This window comes from Sturnus vulgaris, unplaced genomic scaffold, assembly GCF_052056855.1.
Source record: "Sturnus vulgaris isolate bStuVul1 unplaced genomic scaffold, bStuVul1.hap1 Scaffold_192, whole genome shotgun sequence".
Classification (NCBI taxonomy): Eukaryota; Metazoa; Chordata; class Aves; order Passeriformes; family Sturnidae; genus Sturnus; species Sturnus vulgaris.
In genome coordinates, this window is record NW_028276155.1 from 7,659,616 (window position 1) to 7,685,342 (window position 25,727).

A 25,727-nucleotide genomic window follows, 5' to 3' on the forward strand; every position below is an offset into this window, starting at 1 on the left:
GGGGAGGCTTCTCCGCCCGTGCGGACGGCACCGCGCTCTCGGCATTCTGCCCGGGGCACCCACTCGCCCCAGGCGCTGCTGCTTGCCCAGCCGCCCCGGGCTCCGGCGGCTCGGGGCCGGCGGCCGAGCTGACGGGCGGCGGGGCTCGCACCGGGGAAGCTGCCGGCGACGGGGCGGGAGCCGGGCGGCTGCGGGGCGGCTCCGGGCGGAACCGCGGGAGGGGCCTCGTTCGGGGACGGGGCCGGGCCAGGACCTGCGGCAGGCGGAGCCAAAAGGCGATGATGCTCCAGCACCACCACAAGCAGAGGGAGGAGCTCCTGCAGAGGCTCTTCAAAAGGCGCCGCAGCCAGTGCGGACAGAGGTGGGCAGGGGCCCGGCTCGCCCACGGGCGACTTGCGCAGCGCGGCATGAGCCGGGCTGGGAGAGGCGGAACACGGACTGGATGGAACGGGAGTAGAGGGAGTGTGAAAGGAAGAAGGGGACGGAGAGCGAGTCGGAATTCGAGCGGAAAACCGATCGAGAGAAGCGCTGCTGCTGCTGCCGCTGCTGCGGAGCCGCCGGAGCGCGCGGCCGTTCTTCCTCCGCGAGCCCAACGGAGGAGCGGGCCCGCGCCCCGCGGAACGAAAGAAACAAACAAAGAAATAAAAAACGAAGCTAATTCGTATTAGAGAAATAACCAAATAAAGAAATGTAGGAATAAAGAAGATTGCTGGCTTGTGGCTTTCTTCTTTGGGTGAGATGAAGCATTTCGTGGAGAAGAATTGCCTCTTCTGACAGTTTTGCCAGTGTGAACAGGAGAAGAGCATTTAAATTTCAAGTAGGAAAGAGAAATCTTGTCAGTATTGTCATCTGTCTTCATTCTCTGTTGAGATAGTTGCAAGCTGCCAACAGACATTTTCTGCAATGTGGAACTTGGTCCCAGGTTTCTTTTACTGCCAGAGGATGAGGAGGGGAGGTATCCCAGCATCATGGAGTCATGGCATGGTTTGGCTGGGAAGGGACCTGAAAGATCACATCACTGCAACCCCCTGCTGTGGCTGGGGACCCCTTGCTCTAGACCGGCTTGTCTGGAGCTCCATTCAGCCTGGCCTCGTACACTGTCAGGGATGGGCATCCACAGATTCTCTGGGCAACGTGCTCCAGGAAAGTCTTTTTATCTGAATTCCTCTTTTAAACCTACTCTCTTTCAGTTTGGATCCATACTCCCCTGTGCTGTCTCTGCCTGCCCTTCTACAAAGTCCCTGTCCGGCTTTCTTGTAGCTTGCCATCAGGTACTGGAAGGCCACAGTTCAGTAAAGCCTAAGCCTAAGCCTCAGTCTCTTTTCCAGGCTGAAGAAGCCCAGCTGTCTCAGGCTTTCCTTGCAGGAGAGCTGCTCCAGCCCTCGCAGCATCTCGCTGTCCCTCCTGGGCACCTGCTCCAGCGCGTCCCTGTCCTTGCGGGCCGTGCTGGGGAGCCCAGCAGAGCCGGACGCGGCCCTGCAGGTGCAGCGACAGCGGCTGCAGGAGACACGGCCCTGACAGCGGCTGCAGGAGCCGGCAATTGGCGATTGGCCGCCCGCTCCGCAGAGAGCCGGGGCGCGGGGCAAGGCAGGAGTTTTAGGCACGGAACTGTGTTATGAGGTGCTGTGAGCTCGTGGGGGATGGCAGGAGATGAATTCCCAGAAATGGCTGTAACGGGCATCGATGGTGTGACAATTGATAAAAGATTCGTGTGGTGATAAATGTGATTCGTGCTAATTAAATTGTAACTATATTAGCAAAATTGTATTTAGATCAATAGAAGACAATTGTTACCGAGTGAAAGGGGGGGGGAGATGGGTGAGACAGGGCAAAGGACATCTTCCAGATGTTGGGAGTTGAAGAAGAAGGTTGGAAGAAAGTCAAATAAGAATAGTAGAAGGACGTAGGTCTGATAAGCAGCATCTAGAAATAGAGCTTCAACCTTGAAATGGGCAAAAATGGGATGATTCCAAGCATGGGACTTAATTAGAGTCCTGTTATGGAAAACATCTGCTCAGTCACACAGGGCACCTGCGCTACCTGCGGGTCACACACCTCGGTCACTGATGAAGATGATGAGCCTTCACCAGAAATAAGACCCTCAAAAGGAGGAGAGACCCCCTAACCCATTAGTAGAGCATGTGCCGTGCAGTATAGTTACGTAGTTTTTAGGAACAGAAACTAGGAGGAGCTTTCTAGAAACTTCTGTAGCCTACAGTATGAAAGTAGGACTGTTAGCCCGGATGCTTTGGTACGAGAGGAAGGGCAGGCCCCTCCCCATACCCCCGGTCGGTTTTGCTTATGCTTTATATGAACCTCAATTATACTAAAACACTTACTCTCAAATTTTATCTATCCCAAATTATACAACTTTAATACTTTACTTGGATTGTATTCAATTTCAATAATTTTTGTAATAATCTTTAATACTTTTGATTGTATTCATTTATAATTGTTACTATTAAAAATTTGTTGTTACATTTAATCTTTGTTGTTTGATAAATTGGAAAAATAGAAAACCATTAATAACAATGACCATGTAGCTGTGCATCTTATTTCCGCCGCACTTAAAGGGTTAAAACCCCTTTCCACGGCTACAGACTCCCTTTCCCCTCAGACCTCTCCGGCTTTCCCAGCGACTGCCAAGGTCCCTCTGTGCCCCCTTGGCCGGCGACCACGGCGACGTCCCCAACCCGCCGGGCCCCTCGGGCAGCCCCGAGACTTCTTTGATGGTCACGGACAACGAGGAAACCCCGGGGCCGCCGCCATCGCCCCCGGATCCGCCGCCATCGCCCCCGGGGCCGCCGCTCCCCCCGGCCGGGCCGGGCCGGGCCTGAGGCGGGCGCAGCTCCCGCCGCACAGCGCCTGCGCCACAGCAGCTCCGCTAGGCGGCGCCCCCCGCCCGGCGCTGAGGGGCCGCCGCCGCTTCCCGCCCTTGGCCGAGAGCTGCCGGCGATGGCGCCCGGCCGCCCTTCCAGCGGCGCCGTGGAGAAGGAAAAGCGGTTTAAATTGTTCGTTCCGCCCCGCCTGAGCGCTGGGCAGTGGTCTGTGGGCAGATCCCAGGTGAGCGCTCGGCAGCGGGGCCGCTGAGGGCAGCCCCCCCCTAAGGCTGTGCTGCTCTGGAGGCTGAGGAGGGGGCGAGGGGAAACCGCAGGGGCGCATGCCTAGACTGGTGCCGGGGGAACATCTTCGGTTGGAATTTCAAAGACTTCTGCTGTTATTTTCTGTCAAAAAAGTGAAAAACGAGGTTCAGCTTCCTGGTAGATTTGAAAAAGTTTAATAAAAGACTGTAAGAGACAATAAAGCAAAAGGTTACAACAGCCGGGTGCTTGGCATTCCGCCAAGAGCACACACTAACTCAGAAAACATTTCCTTAAATGCATCAACCTGTTGCATATTTATAGACCTCTCATGCATTCTTCAAAATCACCCCCACCCCCCCAACCTGTAAATCAACATTTTTTTTTTCTTTTTTTTTTTTCCTTGTGGCTTCTTGTTCTCCCTGATAACGGAGATCAGTAAATTCCTTCCCTGGAATTCTGGTGTTCATCAGCCCTGTCTTCATCCAGATAGGATAATCCAAGAGTGTGAAGAATTTCCTGATTATCTTTTTACAATTCTCTGAGTTAGTTACATGAACAAAAGCTTTTTACATCACCATGTTATAGTTAAAAAAAAAAATATCACACTGCTATTTTTAAGTGTTGTTAATAGCAGAGCTAAAAGAAACTATATTCATACAGCAACATTTTCCAACATCATACATACAGCATTCATTTTAATGTTTGCAAAAAGCCAATAATGTAATATGTGCTTATAACACAGCTGAAGGGACTCCTCTTGTCAGCCTGTGCTGTGTGTTGTAGCTGTAGCTCAGTGATGATAAATCCGTGTTTGGGGTGGCTCATTCAGCACCCAGAGCGAGCAGTGACCCCCTCAGATGCTCCCACTGCCGTTGATGTTTTGCTCTCACCAGATCAGGTGTGCAGTGAAAATGTTCCGTCCCCACTCTGAGTTATGGGAATTCAACGAGTTATTTTTTCATGTTGAAGCTCCTTATGAAATGTGTTGGGATTCAAACAGGATATTCTGACAGCTGATGAGTTATGCTGTTTACAGGATGAACTTCTATGACTTAAAAACCTTGTAAAAGGGTATTTTCATGCTGAAACATAATCAGATATGGTTTAGAAGTGCCCTTGGAAGTAAAGCAAAAAAGAAATATCAGGTACTGGACTTGAAAAAAAAAATTTGGCTTCTTGAGTCCTTTACCATGCACCAGTGCACAGACAGGCAGGAGCTGCTGAGTTCCCTGCATTGAAAGCTTCCCCTTTGGCCACAGTCAAAAATAATAATAAAGAAAACTGAAAAAAAACAAGTTTGATAAACCACTGTGAAATAAGAAGCAAGCAAGTTCTAAAGCCTTCACCAAAACCTTGGGCTTTGAAATTGTAGGCAGCTGATTTATTAATGAAAAATTATATTTTCACATCATCTGTAGGATTTTTGGGGTTTTTTTCAGGATTTTGTAATCCTTTTTTACAAATTACCCACAATGAACTAATTTTTAAATTTGTGCAGGGTTTTAACAAATGCTTGGAGGATGATTTTAACTTGCCATTCGATGTGTCCAACCCTGGCAAAATCACTGATTCAGGTAAGACTAAAATATTGGCCATGCACATTCTTTAAATTTTTTTATATTGTCGAGTTCTAATTTTTTTTTGAGTAATCTTAGAGTTTCATATCTGGTAACACTGTTAAATACAGTTTCACTGTTAGTATTTTTTAGAAATACATTGATCAAAATCTCTTCATGTTTCAGATATAATTTCCCAGCAAGTCAAGCTTTGCTCTGAAGTAGATGAAGAGGTCAGCTAAGTATCAACTCTGCATATCTAATTTCTTGGGATCTTTGAAATTTGTTCCCAAACACTTCTTAAAGCATTATTGAGTAGATATTTCAGGGCTGAAGGAAGTAGTCAAAAGGGAATTGTTTTCTGTCTCCTGCTTAAAGCTGAATCACATAGAGGAGATATTTGTGATTTAGTGAACATGCCTGGAGACAAATCCTTAACAATTAGGGTGATTGCAATGTTGGTTGTTGTTGTTGTTGTTGTTTTTTCTTTATTTGAAGTGCCTGTGAAGTCTGTGAGTTTTAATTAGAGTAAGATTTAAAGATTTTCGTTGTATTTGTGTCTCCTGTGTGGTCTGTAATGCCTTTTGATACCTACATAGTGGATGCACAAAGATTTAAACTTTGCTTCCTGATTGTATATAAGTTTATATCACCATCTGTGGAAAAATATTACTCTTGTGATGTTTCTAAGAGATAAAATATTTTATCTACAACAGTATTAATTAGATAGTATTTGAGATTAAATTGTGGAACCTGTTTTAATAGAATACAGAAACAAGGAATGACTTGTTCTCAAAACTCTACAATGAGGCTGAGAAGATCAAGCAGTGGAAGCTGACTATGGAATCAGAACTAAACCAGAAAGAAAGAAAACTCCGAGAAAGTAGAGAGATTATTGAAGCACAGAATAAAACCATTCAAGAACTGCAGGCCAGTATTGTACAATATACATTGAATAGATGAAGTTAAGTGCTTCCTGATTTAGTATGACAATATTATTGATCCAATTAAATATTAAAGAATGTTGCAGTTTGGTTTGTGTCTTGAGCAAATGATTGTTTTGAGCAGGTGTGTGCACCTGTCCTGTATGAGTGTGTGCATGAAGAATTTACCTGTAAGTGTCTCAGTTGCTGGTAAGTCATTGCTCATTAATTATTCTGCCTTTCATGCAGAAGATGACTCAGCATGCAATACCAGTTAAATAGACTTCTGTCTGCTGATACCCAAAATCACATTTTCATGTGGGATTTGAGAAGTCAAAGTGTATTTCTAATGTATTTTTCAATAACAGTGTCTTTTTGCATTTATTCCCTATGAAATTAGTTAAAAAATGATAAACTCCATTTGAAACTGGAAGATGAAATATGGGAAAAAGAAGATCTCCAGAAAGAGTGAGTAATGTAACCAAATAGATGTTTTTCTGGTGAAAATAATCAGTTTTCATATGGGCAGTTTCATATAGCAGTTAAATTGTGAAGGTCATTTACATTGTTACTCCTTAGGTACTTGGTATAAAATTTATCCATTAAATATATATATATATATTTATACTTAGTATAAAATACTGTGCACTCCTATGAAAACATGGTATTTTTCCCTCCTTTAGAGCCACTGCTTCGATGCATCTGTGTACTCTGCTCAAGGAAACCTGCACTCTCTTCACAGAAAAGACCAGCAAATGTAAATACTTTTTTATTTTTGATTTATGAGAGTAAATGAGATGTATGAGAGTACTTCTAGCTTGCTCTAAATTCACAGAAAAGTTCTCATGCTGTTCCAGATGTGTTCTCCAGCTGAGATTGGCTGGATGTGACTCTTAAAATGAGGAGTGAAATTTAAGTGGCTCACAAAACTAGGAGTGAAGCCACAGGACTAACACACATCAGGTTTGTAATGCTAAATCCAGAGGATTTTTGGAGCCAGTCAAATCGTTTGCTGAAAGTTTCCAGGCCTGGGAGCTGTTTGGGTGCCTGAACACTGAGCCAGGTTTGAGGCAGTGCCAGACCCTGCTGAGCAGTGACAGCCACTGCAGAGCAGTGCAGCTCCCCTCGAGTCTGCTCAGCCCTCTGAGGGTTTTCAGTCCCATCCAGGGACTGTGAAGATATTGAGAGATATGAAGTGGCACTTCATGCCTGTTTTGAGGCAGTGGAATCTACTTTAAATTCCCAGCACACTTTAAGAAATTTCCAGAGCTGGCATTTCCAGTTTGCAGCAGTTACACATTAGTGGGGAAAAAAGATCTTAACCCAAAGGTATAATGAGTAACTAGAATTCTTCTTGGGTAACTCAACAAGTCAAGACAGTTGGATAACTTAATAAAGTTTAAATTCTTGAGGTCTTTGAAACATGTTCTCGATTGGTAATTCTGCTTTATATGCAATGTAGAATTGTTAATTGTTAATCATTAAAAGTTTACTAACTTGATCCTGGATATTTAAGAAGTGTCTATTTCTTTTTAGCCTTAATTCTAGAAACACTTGTGTATAGATGTACTGTTCTTTTTTGATAGCTCTGTTTCTTACTATTCTTTTCTGTAATTGTTTTCATAGGGAAAAATAGTATCAATTACAAAAGTAAAAGGAAAGAAGGAAAATATGGACATGGAGTGTTGTTGTAATTTTATAATGACAGTTCTGTGGTCACAGGTATCTGCTGATAGGAAGAAATTCAGTGCTAAACCCTACATTACAGTTTATCAAATACTAACAGCTTTGATACATGATTATTCAACATTAATACTATAAGAATTAATATGGTTACATAAATTGATCCAGAATTGCACTTGTCAAAAATATATATTGGGAAGGAAATTTAAAAGCTGAGCTTGCTTCATATTTCAATGAAATACACATTTTCCCTAGATTGTATGGCTTTTGGCACTGTATTTCATAATGCCTCATTTAATAAGAAATGAGCTGATAATTCCTTTTTAAATTCATTATGCTGATTAAGGAAAATGACTTGGACAGCTGGCATTCTTTTTCAAAAGAAAAAATTTCAAAAGAAAACATTAAAAAAATTCTTGCTTTGATAGATGAACAGGAAAGAGAAGAAACGAGGCAATTGTATGAGGAACTTCATGGCAACATGGAAGTAAGTGACATAAGCTGGCTAAAAGGAATGTGAGTGTGGACATGCTGAGCTGATTACATGTTTATGTTGGGATACTTTCTGTGTCCATATCATGTCATGTGTGATGCAGGAAGTCAGGTTTTCAGTCCCTCTTCAAGAATTATTTTTGTATTACATAAAGCACATTCAATGGAGAAAGTGCAGCAGCATGTGGGATGTAGATCCATGTGATCTGTGATATGTGGGATGTAGATCCATGGGATGGGTGTGATATGTGGGATGTAGATCCATGTGATGTGTGTGATATGTGGGATGTGGATCCATGTGATGGGTGTGATATGTGGGATGTAGATCCATGGGATGTGTGTGATATGTGGGATGTGGATCCATGGGATGTGTGTGATATGTGGGATGTGGATCCATGTGATGGGTGTGATATGTGCTTAGTGCTGGGTGACTGCCAGAACTTCTGTCTTCTTTTTGGACTCTGTTTCACTTACCTGATGATTTCTCAGAATGGCTGGGGTTGGCAGCAGCCCCTTGGGAACTTCCAGGGTTTCCAATATTGAGCTTCAAATATGAAATTTTGTTTTTAGAGAATGACAGTGGCATTTGAAGAGCTTCGTGTGCAAGCAGAGCAGGACAGATTGGAAATGAGTTTCAAACGTGAGAATTCTGTTTATTGTGTTCATGCTGCTGGCTCAACAATTTTGTATTTCATAGCATTTATTACACATAAAAAATGTGCAGTGTCAGGGCAGACAGATGTGAATGGTGAGCAGGTCACACTGAGACACTGGGACCCTCTTTTATTCCTGCTGCCTGTATTCACTGCCTGGCCCCTTCTGCTGTTGTTCCTCTGGGCCAAATTTGGAACTTTATTTTTCAAATAGTCACTCAAAGTTCAAGTTTTGTCTGTGAAGTACAGCCTAGAGATTAATATTTATTTCCTGTAGTTGGTTTACTTAAATGGTAATGGCAATAGTGTATAGCTACACAAAATTCAGGTAAATGCTCTCTCTATATGTACAGGCTGCTGTGTTCCTGTTTGTGTTCCTGTTTCATTTTCACATGCTCTTTTCTGTTAGTTTCTTATAACAAACATGGAGTAATGGACTAATTCTGTGGAAAGCTGACAAAAAAAGATATTTTGATTATAAAATCAAATATTGCCTCAGCAGTTACTCTTGGGAAACAAAATGTACAGCTGTACAATTGCAAGCAATGTTAAACTGGAAGTTGTATTGAACTTGGAGTATATTTCAGCTAGAATATTAACTGTGGATATTACTGTATCTCAAAAGTGAAAGAAGAAGCAGAAAAAGTGGACAAGTTTGAAAAAGAATGCAAACTGCAAGTGAGTCAGAAGGAGAAGCAGGTTTGCTCAGTTTTACCATTTAATATGTGGTAACAGCTTTATTTGTGACTAAAAGGGCAATGCAAGAGCCAAGAAGTCTTTCTGGGTATTAGTAGAAAAGACAAAATAACAGCTGAAGCTGCATTTAAGTCAGATTCTGCTAAATTTAATGATGTTTCAGACCTTTAGTCTACTGGAATTCATAGTTTGATTTTGAACTGGAGGACTTTTTCATTTGGAGTAATGTGACTTGATCAATATTTGGCTAAGATCAACAACCTTATGTAACTTGAATGACAGCAGCTCATCATACCTGGGATACAAATGGAAATGAGTCTCTGTCCCTTTTCCACACTTCATTATGATATTTCTTTAATTTTGCTAGATTTCAGCTCTTACCATACAGAGAGATGAAAAAGATGGTGTAATAAAAGACATCCAGGCTCAGCTGCAGATATCACAAAATAAGATTGCTGACTTGCTAGAAGCAAAATGTAAGAGTTCTGTCTGCTGTGTTTAAATGTAATTGTTTTTAGAAGCATAGGAAACAGGGTTGTGATAGTTGTTCTGTTGCTGGTTGGCAGCAGAATTTTGGGGCTTATCTTTGAAACAGAAGCTGCTTATGTGGGATGAGAACTGGCAGGGTAATTTTTAGGGTGAGTCAAGCAGTGAGAAGTTTTGAAAATTGCAAGGGGAAAACACATTGCTTCAGTTTTACAAATTTACAGTCAGGCAGGTGCCACTGAGGACACTTACTTTTCAGACCTTGATTTTCAATATTTTTAAGCCATTTATATTCAAAGGTTTTATAGTATATGATGTCAGTACCACTGGCCTTTGTTAAATTCTATAAATGTATGTATTTTCGAATTTCTAACAGCATTTTTTTAGTAAATATCCTATTTTTAAAAATATAAACATACATCTTTTTTGCTTAGTACATGGAGAAGAAATGTTAAAGGAATCCCAGGTCAGTCAAGAACATTTGAAGGCAAAGCTGGGAGAGGCTGACATTTCATTGGAAAAGGCAGAGGTACACCTTGCTTACAGTTTTACAGTTTAAATAAACTAGATGAGTATTTGCATAAATAATTATGGATACTTTAGATATGAAACAACTGTAGCTGTTTGTTGCAAAACATGGTTAGAAATTAGATCATGTTTTGAAGGCTACTCAGAAGAACTTAGAAGCTGAATTCCAAACTACAGTGAAAACATTAATTGAGGTCACCAGAGAAAAGGAAGCACAGGAGGAAGAATGTAAAAAAGTGAAGGCTTTGCTTGCAGCAGTGACAGAGGAGTTTGAGATTTCTACTGCCAATTTGAAAAGCTTGCTGCAAAAGGAGCAAAATAGGTAAATTAAAGAGTTTCCATTCAGAGGCATCTTACAGTTGCAGTCTATGACAAAATCAAGAACAACTGGAAATGAAGCTGAAATTTGGAGGTTTTTTGATACAGTGGTCTAAATGCAGGGAATTTAATGTATTTTTTTTATATTTGTGCTTGTTGATACTGGTCTATAAAAAGTAAAATTTTTCCCCCTCCAACTTCGATAATTTTGTCTTCAAGAAATACAAATTTCTGTAAGTATTTATTTGTTGACTTGAATGTCTGCTGTTCTGAAGTTGTAAAAGTGAAATTTGGTAGGTGTTGCAGCTGATATATTGTCTGCCTGTTGAAAGGTAAATGTTCTTCGAGTGCTTGTGGTAAGACACTGTCCTGTTGTCCTTCAAGTTTCAAGTGCAGTGCTTTGTACTGTACATTTGGAGGTTTTAAATTATCATTTTCTTAGATCAAAGAAATATGAAGACGAATCAAAGCTGGTTACCTTGGAGCTCCAAAAGAAGTCTGCTGAACTGGGTAAGGCTTGTAGAAAGGCAGAAAATGAGCTAGGCAGTAAGAAAAATGTTTTCTGCTGCTTTCTGGAAATGGACTGTCTGTAGTACTTGGAGGAATGATGTTACCTGTACCTGTCAGGAATGCCTGCATTTATTTGGACTCACCTGACTCCCCTTTCTTTGGTGGTCATTGGTCCTTGCACAGCCAAAGGGCAGTGCTGTGCAGAGCTCCAATGGCAAGGCCATCCATGCAGGAATTCTCATGGAAGCAGTTTTGGTTTCCAGCTAAGACCAGTAGCACTGCAGGTGCCAGGAGTAGCAGACAGGATTTCTGTAGCTTGTAGCAGAGATAAAACTCTCCCATTAAGGTTTCTGCAGACCCTCCCCATGCTGGATGTGGCAGGGCTTATCTTTAAATCCTGCTTTGATATCGTGTGGTTTCTGGGGATGTGCTCCTCAGCCCCCAGAGTAAGAGTTCTGCCTTCAGCACTGTTTCCTGCTGTGCAGCACATGGGGCTGGATCTCATCTGACAGATGAGAAATAGAATTGGATGTCCCTGTATACATCGAGGGCATCTAAAGAGAAATGTTCCAAAGTGAACTGCTAATGCTTGTCTAGAGCAAGGCAAGATGAGACCTGTGAGAATTCCACACCAAACACGACCTTGGTGTGGAGTACTTGCAAAAAATACCAGTATTGTGAATATGCACATAGAAAACATGTGGAAGTTAGTAATAACTGGTTTCCTTTTTCAGCATATCCATGTGATCTGAACTTTCAGCAGTTCAGATTTTTATTTTTTTTCTGGAACAATGCAGATGCATCAATACTTGGAGAATACTCTGGTCTTACAGTTCATGGTTTATTTGAAGCCATAATTGTGGAAAACATAATAGGCTCTGAATTTTATTTAAGATAAATAATTCGTTTCTGTTCAAATATAGATTTGCTCATGTCTTTCTTAATCATTTTTTAAAGTCTACATTCAGATTGAGTCATAAATGAGCTTTACAGTTTCTGAACTTAATCCAATAAGTTTTGAGAACTGGCTATTGCAAAAGGGAAAGTGTTTTATACTGCCTGCTAAGTATGAAAAATTATTTCTGTTCCATTAATTTTGCATTACATGTGCTGTAGAAGAGATGACTAAGTTAAAATGTGACAAAGAAGTGCAACTTGAAGAGCTGTCAGAAACTCTGGTAAATGTTCATTTTATTAATCTCATGGCATTTGCTTTTCATATGAAATTCCTCTTGCTTTGTAAGTGCCTTAAATGCCATAAATAAATACAGTCTAGTCTACCTTAACATTTCTACTAAACTTTCTCATCCAAAATTTCAGTGTTTTCTTTGAAGATCTTGTTTATTACCACTGTTTTTCTTGTCTCCTGTGTTTTGGGTTTTCTTGTCTCCTGTGTTTTTGGTTTTTCTTGTCTCCTGTGTTTTGGTTTTCCTTGTCAGGTTTTTGGTTATTTCCTTCTTCATTCATGCCCATTCGAATGCCTTTATATCCCTCTGGATAGAAAGTTTTCCCATTTTTTTCTTACTTACAGGAAGGTAATTAGCTCTGGCCTCTGTGCACCCTGCTGTACTGTGGCACAGGCCCATTTTCTGTCACAGATGTCTAAGCTATATGAATTACACTATTAACAGAGGTTTATTTTCATGATGATTTTATATTTACAAGTCTAACAAGAAACCATATCAACTAAAGTTAAGGTAGTGTGAAATCAGGTGTGCATTTTACTCCCTCTGCTTGTTGTTACAATCTGTGCATTGAGTGTTCTGAACTGAGTTTCACTAATTTTCTAAAATGGGCAAATTGGAGGATTCTTGCTGAAGAAGGATCTTGAGGCTGCTGTAAAAAAATTGCAGAGAGAGAAAAATTTGGAGAGAGACATCAGAGAGGTCTGAAATAGGACAATAATAACATGTTTTTATAAATAGTCAAGTTACACATCCCAACTTGAACACAAGTTCATGGAAGTAGCACACAGAGCAGTGTCCCACCCTGAGCTGCTCTGCTCACAGCAGTGACAGCAGGAGATCTCTGTCCTCCTGTGCACAGGGGCCTGGCTGCTGCCCCTTGCACTCCTCCAGTGCCTGTACTGAGGATGGAGGCACAGCCCTGTTGATTGCCTTTCTGCTCTATCCTATAGAACTGGAATTCTCTGATGTTTCTTTAGTCTTTTTTATTTAGATGAATGCAAAAGCTTGTAAAGTCTGAAGCAATTATCTTTATTTAAAGTTATGTCCAAGGACTCTAATTTAATAGTTTTGCAGACTGGGTAATTAAACTCACAGCAGGGACCAGGTACAGCACTGGTGTCAGAGCTCTCATCTCACACCACTTCATATCCCAGCAGAGATATGTAAAGGTACAGTCTGGATAACCCATGGTGTGGATGTTGTTTGGTTCTTCTGAAAGCCTTGTGCTGTTAGCTCGTGTCTGACAACCACCATGAGTTGTAGTTTACACATGTGTGCTCAAAACTCCTTTTTCCTTCTGCAGAAAGAAATGCATGGTTTGAAAGCACAGCTGACTAGTACAGCTGAAAAGGAGCAAGATCATTTAAACCAGCTTTTGGCTCTGAAAACAGATCTGCAACAAGAGACGTATGACTATTTTGAAAATACAGTATTTAATTCTTTTTGGTGTTATATAGAAGTTACTTTAATACACAGTGAAATGAGCTGTGATTGTTTTCTAATGGAAGTTTTGAATCACACAATATAACATAAATTATATACTTACAGTTGTAAATTACATTTTCTCTATTTGTATTATTCTATGGAATATGTAGTTCTTCCATATCTCTGACTTTGTTAACAAGAAGAGAAAGTTTCTGAATTCATTGTTAATCCTGCTTTGAACTACATCATCTTCACGGACTATTTATGTAAAAGTTGACTCTGATTTTCTTTACTTCTTCTGTCTCCTTTTTATATCACTGTGACTGCTGCAAATCCTGTATTTGTAGATAAAGGCCTGGACTTTTTTCAGCATGGAGTAACACTTGATAATGGGTATATTTAACTTCAAAGGAGATTTCAAAATGCATGTTCTTATTCCTCTTGGCCATTTGTTTTAAATTAGGTTAAAGAATGAACAACTAACAGTGTGTGTCAATAAGCTTTCACTAGAGAAAGAACAAATAGCACAGGAGAGAAATGATGTGGCTGCAGAACTCAAGAAACTGCAAGAAAAACAAGAGGCAAGTTGTAAAATTCCAGATTTTTTAAAGGACAGTGCTCAGTTTTACAAATCAGATGATAAACTGCAACATGACATGGTTCTGTAGAATACCTAAACTGTTTTTTGTGCTTGAATTGGGCAAGAAGTGTATTTACACTTGTGAATAAGGCAGGTCAGTGTGCTTTGGATGTCTTTGAATTTTTTAAGAAGTCACTTTGAATTTTATTTCTTTGCTGACATTGGTCTTTATTTAGGATAGTGAGAAAAAGGAAGAAAATACAAAGCAGTTAGTTGTAAACCTAGAAGAGGCAAATGGCCAGCTAAGGCAAGTAAAAACAAATATTAATATCTGATATTGTTAAAGGAAGTAGATTCAGATAGATAGTTGTGTTCATATGTTGCTTTCTGGGATTTTTTTGATTAATATTTTTCTAGATAATACAGCTAAACAGAAACTACTCAATATTGCTGTTGGCAAGTACAAATTCTATCAGATAAGAAATACCTGTTGCTACAGGAACAATGTTTGCCATCATTTTGTTTTACATAGAAAGAGCTGTCCTGTTGTGCATTAGACATGTTAGGTGTGAAGGAAATGAAAATGGAAGTTCAAGGTTATGGGTGAAATGTGACAAGGCAAAACTGGCTGAGTGTTACTCTGCAGAAATCTCTGTACCATCAGTTCAATAGACAGGCAGCCTCCCATGTTTCAGAGCTGCATTGCAATAGTCCGGGTTAGGATGTCTTTTCCTTAGGTTAGCTGGAACATCTTCTCCTACTTAAAATAAAAAGTATGGACAGTTCACATCTTGACTTACTAGGCATGTTGCTTCATTTTAAGAACATTTTCATTGAGCAGCTTATGAAATTCCCATCAACATCAGCAGCTCTTTGTAGAAAATAAAATATGAGTTTATTAGTACTGAAAGGAAGTTGAAGGTAAGAAGTAAATATTTACTAATGCTTGTTAATTTGGCCCTTAGAAATGAATTGGAGTCTCTGAAGGAGAAAATGGCAAAGACAGGTGAAGAGATTCAAAGTAAACTGGATGAAAAAGAAGAAAACGTACATATGGAAATATGTTACATAACCTGCAGGACAGAATTGAAATGTAAAACGTTTGTTGGGATTTTTTGTGCAAAGCTCTGCCTGGGGATGTGGTCTCTGCCAGGGGCTTTCTCCTGTCACAGCTGCTGCCAGCTGTGACATTGTGTGTCCACATGCTGAGCCCTGGTATTTTGAAAGACAAGCACAGTCACAGGGATGTTTATTCCTTGCTGGGAAATTGAATATTAAAGATTTGTTTGATTTCAGGCAAACAGGGAACCTGTTTCGTTTTTTTTTTTTTTTTCATATATCCACTGGGTGATGGATGGGCTCTAGATTAGTTTTTATATGTAATGTGAGTTCTAGCTTAAATATATTCAAATATTTTTACTTTCTGTAGTTTCAAAGCAACCTGGGGTTTTTAGCATTAAAACAGATTTCACAATTTCATTGTAAAAGTCAAAGATTTACAATTCTAATTTCAGATTAAGAGTATTGAAAATGAAATTTCAGGAAAGGAAAAGCAGTTGAAGAGTCTAGAAAATAATTGGGAAAATTCAGTTTTTCATAGATTGTGGGGAACTTCATACAAATGTATTTTTGAAATTGTGAAGATACTGCAGGATTTTCTCTTCTTTCTTTCTTGACTCTATAACTGCTAAGGAACTGGTTCACTGCTATTAATTAAATTAATTAACATCTTGTAGTACTTTATGGCTCAAACTCCAGTCATTCTAAGACATCAGCTTGTGTTTCAGTCCCATCAGAATAAACCAGACTGGTGCAAGTGCATGTTTGGGAATGTTGACAGAAATTGCTAACACAGGGTGTAATGTTTAGGACTTAACTAATTAATGTTTGAAATATCTCTTTCAGGTTAATAATTTAAAGAAACAGATGGAAAATAAAGCCAAATGCTTTGAAGAGTTGCAGCAGGAGGTGTGTAGGGATTTTGAGAGTCACAAATACATCAACACATGGTATTTTGGGGTGACTTTTCAGCATTTTTCATCTGCTGTGATATCTTTAGATACACCTATGTAAGTTAAAAATGTTCCTTTCTTATCCTAACTGAGCAAATCAAGGAGTCGTCTTTGGAATCACTTGATCTGTTAAATTAGCCTTAATTTGAAAAAAGCAATTACAAAAATAATATCTTTAACAAACTTACACTTTTTTCATTTACTATATAGTATTATTTATGTACTTGTAATAAGGACCCATCACAATTACCACTTGTAGAAAAGAATTCTGCACTAGCACAAATTGTAGAAACTTCACTGTAAAATATACATAACTTGTAATCATGGTCATGACATCTTCACACCTTCTGTCAGCAGCATCTTAGTTTTAATTCCCATTCTGCCCCTCGTTTGTTATTCCCTGTTGTTGCTCAGGGGGAGCCTTTCTTAAGGTCATGAAGAAACAGGATTTTCACAGTAATTATCTGAGCATTCTTTTGTTTGGAGAATTGTTCTGGAACCTGAACTGCACAAGAGAGAGTTATGGAATGAACTCCATTCAATAACAGGAACTTGATGAAAGCTGGAATTTTGAAGATTCTGACATTCTTGACACAGTTAAACTATTACATAATTCTGTTAACTTATTAAAGTGCAGTGCTTGTTTTGTTTTATTTCAACAGAATCAGGTGCTGAAAAAGAAAATCACTGCAGAAAGCAAGAAAAACAGTATTCATGAAGGGGAGGTAGGTTTAAATGACATCACATAGAAGATGAAGTGAGTGTTTTTAAGTCCCAGTGTAATTAATGACAGTAGTTGTTAAATACTTTGTGAGCTGGTTTATGGATCTGGGATACAGATTTTGCAGGAATGAGCTCATAGTTTTTAGAAGATGCTTCCATTTTTAATCATTGGGCACTGACAATTGGACATTTAAAAGAGATGGACTTCACATCACAATTAATTATGTTTCCAATCAGTCCCTTTCTTTTTTTTCCTTTTATTGGTAGTGGACTGAACAGTAACCCCATTGTGACAGAAAAGCATTTAAAAGACTTACATACATTACTCACTTCAGGCTGTTCTTTAAATGTGTTCTGCAGTGGAAACCCCTCTGATGGGAACATTGTGTCCAGCTTTGGGTACTGCACTTAGAGAAAGAAGTGGACTTTTGGGAGGATATTCATATGAGAAACTTAAAAGGAAAAACTGTAATCAGAATGCACAGCTGGGAGGAAAATGTCCCATAAAACCTGTGAAAATCTTATATAGAATTACAAGAGAGAGAATAAAATCTCCATCTGTATTTGGTTTTTTCCAAGGAATTCACAGCATTTAGGGTAGTCTTTCCCGTTGTGCTGTTGCCATTGGTTCTTTGAGTATTTTCTAACTCACCTCAGGACAAAGTTCAGTTCTTTATAAAAAAAAAAGCTGAACTTTTAAATAGGAAGCACTTTAATCATATGCCTGAGAAGTAACAGTGTGTTCCCGCTCAAAAATAAGAGATAAAAAAAAATTAACATATTAATTCCTAAACAAATAACAGCAGCAATTCTGCATTCCCGAAAGGTGAAGAAATTGCAGTTAGAAATGGAAAATATGAACAAGCAACATAAGGAAGCAGTTGACATCTATCAAAAAGAGATAGAAACAAGAAAAGTGAATGAAAAGAAACTTAACGAACAGGTGAGAGGTGTTAATTTTTACTGCAATTAAATTTTTTTTATTTAAAATGTTTTATGAAGCTTTATTGGCCAGAGCCCTTGCTCTTACATTTCAGTCTTATCAACAGAAATGGTTGTTGTGTATGCCTGTGAGCAAAGCTTTAGTACATCAGGTGCTTAAGTTGAAATATTTGAATATGTCTTTGAAAATAAGAACCCAGTTAAAAATTCTTTCTTTCTAGATATAGTTCAAAGAAATTCTACCCTTGGTATAAAGTCAGCATAGCTAAATGAGATTATAACTTCTCCCATATTAGTATTTTTTTGCCCACACATTTTTTGATGGTAATGCTAAGAAATGTTAGGGCAGAGTGCTTGAAATGGCCTTTGGGTTCAAAGTGAACTTGTACCTTTAATCTTGCCCATTTTAACAATCTGCATAAAAGATGTCAGATTTGAAAAGGATCTCAAAACCAAATGAAGTCCAAATGGGACTACACTGCACCCACAGGGGGAAGAAGAAATTAAAGTAATATTTTTAAAATATATATTGTTATGTTTATGAATGAAATGCAATTTACTGCTCCCAGGTAGAAAAGCTGAGGTTGCTTTATGAGGAAGCAGCAGTGATACAGAGAGAAACTGATATCCACTGTCAGCACAAGATAACTGAAATGGTGGCACTTATGGAAAAGCACAAGGTAAGAGATTTTACTGATTGCTGGCATTTGTAATGTGTTAATAACCCTTCAAACCCACAAAGAGGCCTGAGTCTGGGAAAAGGAAGCTGAACACATGCTTGACTTTTCATCACCTAAAATCCAATTCATGTGAAGATTTTGGAAACATACCTATGGACAGATAAATTTCATTTCTCTGAACTTCTAGGATTTAATTTTTTGTTTTAAAGTTAGGCTTCCTTTAATACCCTCTGAATGCAGTATTTATCAGTATCAGTTTGGCCTCCTTCTCTGGGGAAATTACTTAGTGCCTGTCAGCAGTTTATTTTGACACATTTTAGTTTACCTTTCTATTACTCTCTTTTGCAGTATTTTTAGCAGATCCCATTAATAAAAACAGCATGGCTGGCTCTTAGGTGCTGAACACATATTGCATAGAAATAAAGCACACTCTGCCAGTCCACAAAATAATACTGCATTGAGCATTTGATTTCTGCAGTTTCTGCAGAAGCATCAGTGCTTGTTCATGGTGCTTTCTGAATCTTCTGAGGAGCCTGGTTTGAAAAAATGATGTTTTAAGACTGGATAGATCTATAATTGTAACATTTCCATGTTACAAATCACATGTTTTGAGTTTGTTGTTGGTTTGGTTTTTTTAACACAGAACGAATATGATAAAATGGTTGAAGAAAAAGATGCAGAATTAAGAGTATATAAAATTAATCAGCAAAAGCAGTTATCATCAGAAAGAGCACTGGTAAGGAGTATTTTCCAATGTTAAATAATTCAGTGGAGGGGCTGATGTTCTTGTGTAGTGGTTTGATACTGGCTAAGCTTCAGGCACGCACAAAAAAACCATTCACTCATTTTTCTCTTCTGTAGTTGAGTAGAGGAGGGGAAAGAAAAATTGAAGGGTTTATGAATTGAGATAAGGATTAGGAGAAAAACAGTTTAGGGGTAAAACAAGTTCGAACTTCAACAATATCAAGAAAATGTATTATAAATAGATTTAAAAGTGGGTAATGAGAATTAAAATAAACCTTTAGAACACCTTTTATCCCAGTCCCTCCCTGTTGCCCACCAACAGCACAGGGAGACAAAACGTGATCTCTAGTCAGTTTGTCACTTGTAAAAATCTTTTTTCAGTTTGCTTAGGGAGTTTCTTGCTGTGCTGTGGGGTCTTTCCCAATGGAGACAGTTCTCTCTGAACTTTTCCAGTGTGGTTTTGTTTTTTAGGAGTAGCAGTCCTGCCCGACCTATTGCAACATGAGTCCCTCCCACAGGCAAACAGAATTCCCACAACTGTTGTGCATGGGCCATTAGTTCATGGGGTGAAGTCTTTTGAGGATGAGCTGTTCTAGTTTGGAAACAAGTGGCCTCTTTATCTTCTCTCTTTGTTTGAATTTCCCACTAGATAACTAGCTTTTTAACATCCACTCACTCCAGCATGGGCACCTCTTCTCACGGGCTGTGAGTGGATCTGTGCATTCCCCCATGTGCTTTGTGAATTCCAGGGACACAGTTTGTGTGTTATAGTCCTCACTATGGCTTGCAGAAGAATCTCAGCTCTGATGTTTGGAGCACTTCTTTTCCTTCCTTCCCCTCACTGACTTCAGTGTCACCACGTTCTTTTCACGTGTCTTCACTTTTTCCCCTTCTCTGATTCAGGAGAAAATTGTTGTCTGCAGGTTCATTTTTACTCAAGTTCTGTCAATTGTAAAGTTCTTACAGGGTTTTGCAGCTCTGAAAGGTTGATCTCAGTTTTCCAGGGATGACAGACCAAGAAACTGGGTGTGCAGGGACATTTATAGAGGGGAGGTTCTCGGGGAGGGCACAAATTCTTTACCAATAGGGGAAGGCTGGGAAGGAGCACAAGGTGAGGTTTACAATACATAACCAAAGGAAACACGGGGGGAGGGAACAAATGAAACAGATCAATGGGGCTTCAAAGAACAGGGAATTGACAGGGAAGTTTCCAAACTAAGGGGTAGGTAAAAAGTGGGATTGACAACTTAATGGTGGGAGGAACAGGGAACATTCTGGATCAAGGGGCAGGTTTAGGGCAAGATGGACAGCTAGGTGGGAAGGTACAGTTTAACAATGCAGGGGGGAATGGAACAAATTATTGAGAAGAGAACACACCACAACATCTCCCTCAAACCATGGGGAATGAGAACACACTGCAACATCTCCCTGAAACCATGAGGGATGAGAACACACTGCAACATCTCCCTCAAACCATGAGGGATGAGAACACACTGCAACATCTCCCTCAAACCATGAGGGATGAGAACACTGCAACATCTCCCTGAAACCATGAGGGATAAGAACACACTGCAACATCTCCCTCAAACCATGAGGGATGAGAACACTGCAACACCGTTACTGCCGCACAGTTCCACCCCTCAGAAGAAGAAGAAGAAGTGCACACAGTTTTTTTCTTCCTTAAATCTGTCATCACAGAGGCATTACCAACTTTTAAAATCAGACCAGCAATGTGTCCATCATCAGCACCTTCAGAAATTGGCTCTGCTGGAAACAGAAGAAGCTTTCTCTCTCAGAAGCCACTTCTGTGGCTTCCTCCTGTGAAAAACGAGGTTCCCTTTCCTGGTAAAATTTAAAAGGTTGAATAAAAAACAATGAGACAAAAAGTAAAGCAAAAGGTTATAAAGGCTTGGTGCTTGACATTCAGCCAAGACCACCCACTAACTCAGAAAACACTTCTTTAAATGCATCAACATGTTGTATATTCATAGATCTTCAAGCATTTTTCAAAATCATCCCCCCCCCAACCTGTAAATCAATTTTTTTCTTCTTCCCTGGGGTTCTGGTATCCAATAATCCAAGAATGTGAACAATTTCCTGATTATCTTTTTTTTTTATCATTCTCTCATTTTTATCATTCTCATACATGAACAAAACCTTTTTACATCATCATTTTATACTCCAAGAAAAATATATGTATTTATCACACTACTATTTCTAAGTTCTGTTAATAGCAGAACTAAAAGAAACTATATTCATACAGCAGAGTTTTCCAACATTATACATACAGCATTCATTTTAATATTTGTGAAAAGCCAATAATAGAATATGTTCTTATAACACTCCACCCCCACTGAGAGCCAAGCTGTGTTAAACCCACACACCTTGAGTGTAATAGAATTATAAATGTCATGTTTTACTTCTTCCTATTGAATATTTGGGAAGGGGTTAACTATCTGCTTTAGTGGGACTGAACAGTAAAAATCAGCCCACTAATTTATTTCCTTTTATTGTCTTACAGGTCTTATTCTGGGCACTAAAAACTCCAAATGCTTCTAAAACTAAATGGGAGTAGCAGTGTGTTTGTGTCTACTCTTCCAGCCATGTGTGTCATGTTCTGACTTCACAGTTTGAATAGGAAATTTTTGTTTTAAATAGTTCGATTCTGCCCTCTCACCCCATTCTCCCAAGTGTTTTAAGGTCTTACCTTGAACACTTATGATCAACTACCTGTTTCCTATAGTACTTCAGTCTTTAATTTTAAACAAGGTAAAGCAAAGCTTCAAGTATAGGGTTGAAAAACAAATAGAATTATCTTTTGTATCTAATGAATATCCCTATTAATTATTTTGGACTGTTTTATTTTTTCTGGATTGGGCATAGTTAACCCTAGCCTTTATTTAATTGTTTTTAGGAGAATGAGCTGTCATGTTTGAAACGTGAACTGTCATCCCTTAAGGAGCAGCTGAAAGCAGAAATTGAAGAAAAGGTGGAGTTTTTCACTAACTGAGCAGTGTGGGTGAGGTGTGGCCTGGGCTTGTGCTCTAGAAGTTGTGTAAGGAATGAAATTGAATAGAAAAACAGTGTCTGGTCATATATTTGTGTGAAGTTTGTAACAGTCTGTGATTATAAACTGTGTTCTGTAATTACACCAAGAAGATTCTTAACAACTGAATTCAAATAAATATTTCCTTCCTATCACATAACTCTGTTTTAGGAGAATCTTGTAAAAGAGCACTCTGGAAATATGATTCCTGAAAGTGAAAAGAAACACAAGGTAACTTTAACTTTTTAATTGGTTTTAGAGTTTGGAAGTATTTATATGTGTAGAATCAATTGAAGTGCCATGATAAATTATTTGTGTTCATCAAAACACATTTTGTGTTCTTACTTCTCTGTATTTCTTACTTCTCTGTAGTTGCTTAATTTTTTTTTCCTGAGATAAGCAGGGATTTTCAAGGGTGATACCATTCCATGGAGACATTAGACAGCAGTTTATGGAAGGGCTCCCAGTGTGTCATTTTTCTTTCTCAGTTGTTGCTTTATATCTCTAGAATTGTTTTACTTAGTCTTCAAAAGTGTCCATTTATAAAAGCACTTTTTTCTCTATGGAAGGGAAAAAAGTTTATATAGCTGTAAAAATTACTGAAGTATCAAAGTATTCCTGAATACTGAATACTGCAGAACTTGCCCTTCTTCCCTGTCAGGAGTTTGCTTGTGGTTTTCATCTTGGAACAACAGAATCCACCATCGTTTTGGTGTTACCTTTCTAAAAAAGGACTGCACTGGACTATTGCAATGTTTCTCAGTTTAACTTCTAGTGAAAGGGCTGTTTCAAGTAACACCAATCTTGATATTGCTGTCAATCTTTCTCTGAAAGCCTCTTCCTGCAGTTTTGTTAGTTTCCATTTTCTGAGATGTTTGATACAGTCCACGTGTAGTGGCTGCAATTGAGAATAACCAGAATTTCTGCAGATAAACATCAAGAACAATGTGCCATGAAACTCAACTCTTCCACAGCTTCCTGTTCATTCTCCTAGTTTGGCAACCAAAAAAAGGATATTTCTACCCCACCCCACTTTGTTTGGGTCTTTGCTTCGTGTTTGGATGGAAAGAAAATAATTCCACCACGTCTCTCAGGTGTCTTCTTGGACACTCAGACTGTAAAGTGGGTCATGAGATTGGGTTTAGACTCTATATTTACCCCATAAAATAAAATTTAAAACAACAAACATTTACTTTCCCAGACATATATTATAAAGACTCCTCCAACAGATAAACTGCAAAGTGGAAGAAGCACAAACCTGCCCTCGGAGCAGAGCACAAGGAAAAAGCAAAAAGTGCTTGTCCAGCTGGATTCTCAGTCAGACAGCTCTGAGCACACTGACCTCCTGGTAAGGGCCAGGGAACAAATCCTGTGCTGAACAGTTCTTTGTACTCACTGCTGTGTCTAAGAGTGAAGATAAAGGGTTGGGGCTTCTACATTCAAGCCAGTATTTATGTGTGTATTTTTACTTGATTGGCTCTTTCTGGAATTGTGGTTATATGTACATAATTTGCTTTCTTTTTATTCAACTGTTATGGCTCATAACAACATCTTTTTTTTTTTTTAATAGTTTAATATCCTGAGGGGGAAAGAAAAAGTATTTTTTAATATAGTGTGACTAAATAACTTTTTAATTTATTAGAGCATAGTCTCGGAAGAGGAAATGTTTAAAAAATTGTACAAAGATTATCCACAAGCTTCACAATTACATTCCACAGCACCAAAAAAGGTATGTTATCCTTTCATAAGATTAAACCAAACAGTTAATGAGATTGTTTACAGAAACTGATGGATGGCTTTATTTCCCTTCCTAGACACCAGCTCCATGCCATGGGAAATCTCCAGGCTCTGCACTGAAACTCCAAACCATGAGGAGAATGCGCCAGGCGGGGTGGGCGGCGGTTTCCAAAATGGACAGGAAAAGAAAAATTCAAGAAGCTGTAAAGCTCTTTGCTTAAAATGCAGAAATGCCCAGTGTCCTGGCATTGCTCCCTGGTGCCTCCACAGCGTTGTTATTCTCTGAGTTAGTACTTTGTTGCATTTTTCTGTCGTGCTCAGTGTGTTTAATATTATTTTCATTTCCTTTACACATATAAACTTCATAGATCTATAACTGCACCCCCCTGCAGAGCATTTTCCACCTTTCCTCCCTTGTGCTTCAAAATGTTGGGACACAAATTAGCCAATTTAAAATTTTGAAAAAAATAGAACTACATAGAAAGTTGTTTCAAAGCTGCTTCTGTCATTAGAAATTCTGGTTTTAAAGAACTTCTGTTCTTTTAAATTTACTGTTTTTCTGAATAGATAACACAGTGAAAGAAATGTAGGTGTTAAATGTATGCACTTTTGCCTGAAGTCTTCTGTTTTTTTTCCATTTCACTGGCTGTTAGACCTGTCTTTTTAGACTGTTTTGTTTTCACTATGTTAAAACGATTTTGGAATTTCTAAAATGGAAGTTTCAATAGAGTTACTTGCATTAAAAGATATTTCATCTTCATGAAGAGTAAAATATGCATGTTATAAGAGATGAAAGCAATGTTAAGATGCCATTAAATTGTTTTTCTGAAATATAAAGTGTGAGATTAAATGTTGTTGCTTTGAATATTTGAACACAGACAGAAATCACCAGCTAGCCTTCCTAGGGACCAGCAGCTTCTGCCACAGAAGTGTAAGGATAGATTAGAACATCTGTTTCTGTATTAATCCCGATTAATCTTGGTTTCACAACAATGACAACTCCCAGTTCAGAGCCTAGAGATAACAAAAAACCTACAAGTTTCTTCAAACTTCCAATAGAATGAAAAATCTTCAAATAGAATGAAAAATTTTCAAATAGAATCAAAAATCAATAATCCGAGATTTGTCTGAAGTGGAAAGTAAAACATATTTATTGCCTTCTTTTTGTGTAGTCTTATGGATAGGCCAGTAGTTTGGGTTCCTTATATTGAGTAGGGATGTAAATACAATTTTTTTTGTATGTAACTAACAAATATTTTGCAAAGATCTGGAAGAATATACTGTGCTTTCCACATGAGCAGTTGAAAGTGAAAAATGGAAGTTTGTACTGCCCACTTCTAGACTCAAACAGTAACTAATCAATCAGAACCTTGGTGTTTTCTAGGGACGTGAATCCATAGTATATCACATAATTCTCCTGATACCATGAGTGTGTCCTGTGAGGTGTTGTGTAAATCACCTCAGAAATTACAAAAATATTTCCAGCAATGCTCCAGAAAGCTTGCAGGAAATGCAAAGAGCAGGGAAGGGTGTGAAATGATACCTGCCTGTTTCTGTGCCTCAGGGTCCCTGTGCTTGTGCCATGACAAGTCCACAGCTGCATCTCTGTGTCCCTTTCTCTGGCACCTGCCCCTCATTCCCAGTTCACTGCAGCACCCACTGGGGGAGAGTCCAGAGGGTGAAAGAGACCAAACAACTCCAGGGCTCAGACACAGACAGGTCC

At 39.2% G+C, this 25,727-nt stretch overlaps 1 protein-coding gene and 2 long non-coding RNA genes across 3 annotated transcripts in view; all 3 read left to right on the forward strand.

The window, feature by feature from the left end:
• Positions 1-25,727, forward strand: part of LOC148218288 (uncharacterized) — a 256,820-nt gene that overhangs the window by 147,119 nt on the left and 83,974 nt on the right. The window lies entirely within an intron of this gene.
• Positions 10,451-19,703, forward strand: LOC148218289 (synaptonemal complex protein 1-like). The gene is made up of 7 exons (XM_088157904.1): positions 10,451-13,522; positions 15,086-15,167; positions 16,026-16,088; positions 16,795-16,857; positions 17,682-17,798; positions 18,367-18,477; positions 19,121-19,703. The coding sequence occupies exons 1-7, from the start codon at positions 13,368-13,370 to the stop codon at positions 19,235-19,237; spliced, it is 708 nt and encodes a 235-aa protein (XP_088014030.1). The 5' UTR covers positions 10,451-13,367; the 3' UTR covers positions 19,238-19,703.
• On the forward strand, positions 19,712-24,835 carry LOC148218290 (uncharacterized). Its single transcript, XR_015800522.1, has 2 exons — positions 19,712-23,615; positions 23,910-24,835. It is a non-coding gene; the product is annotated as an uncharacterized LOC148218290 (long non-coding RNA).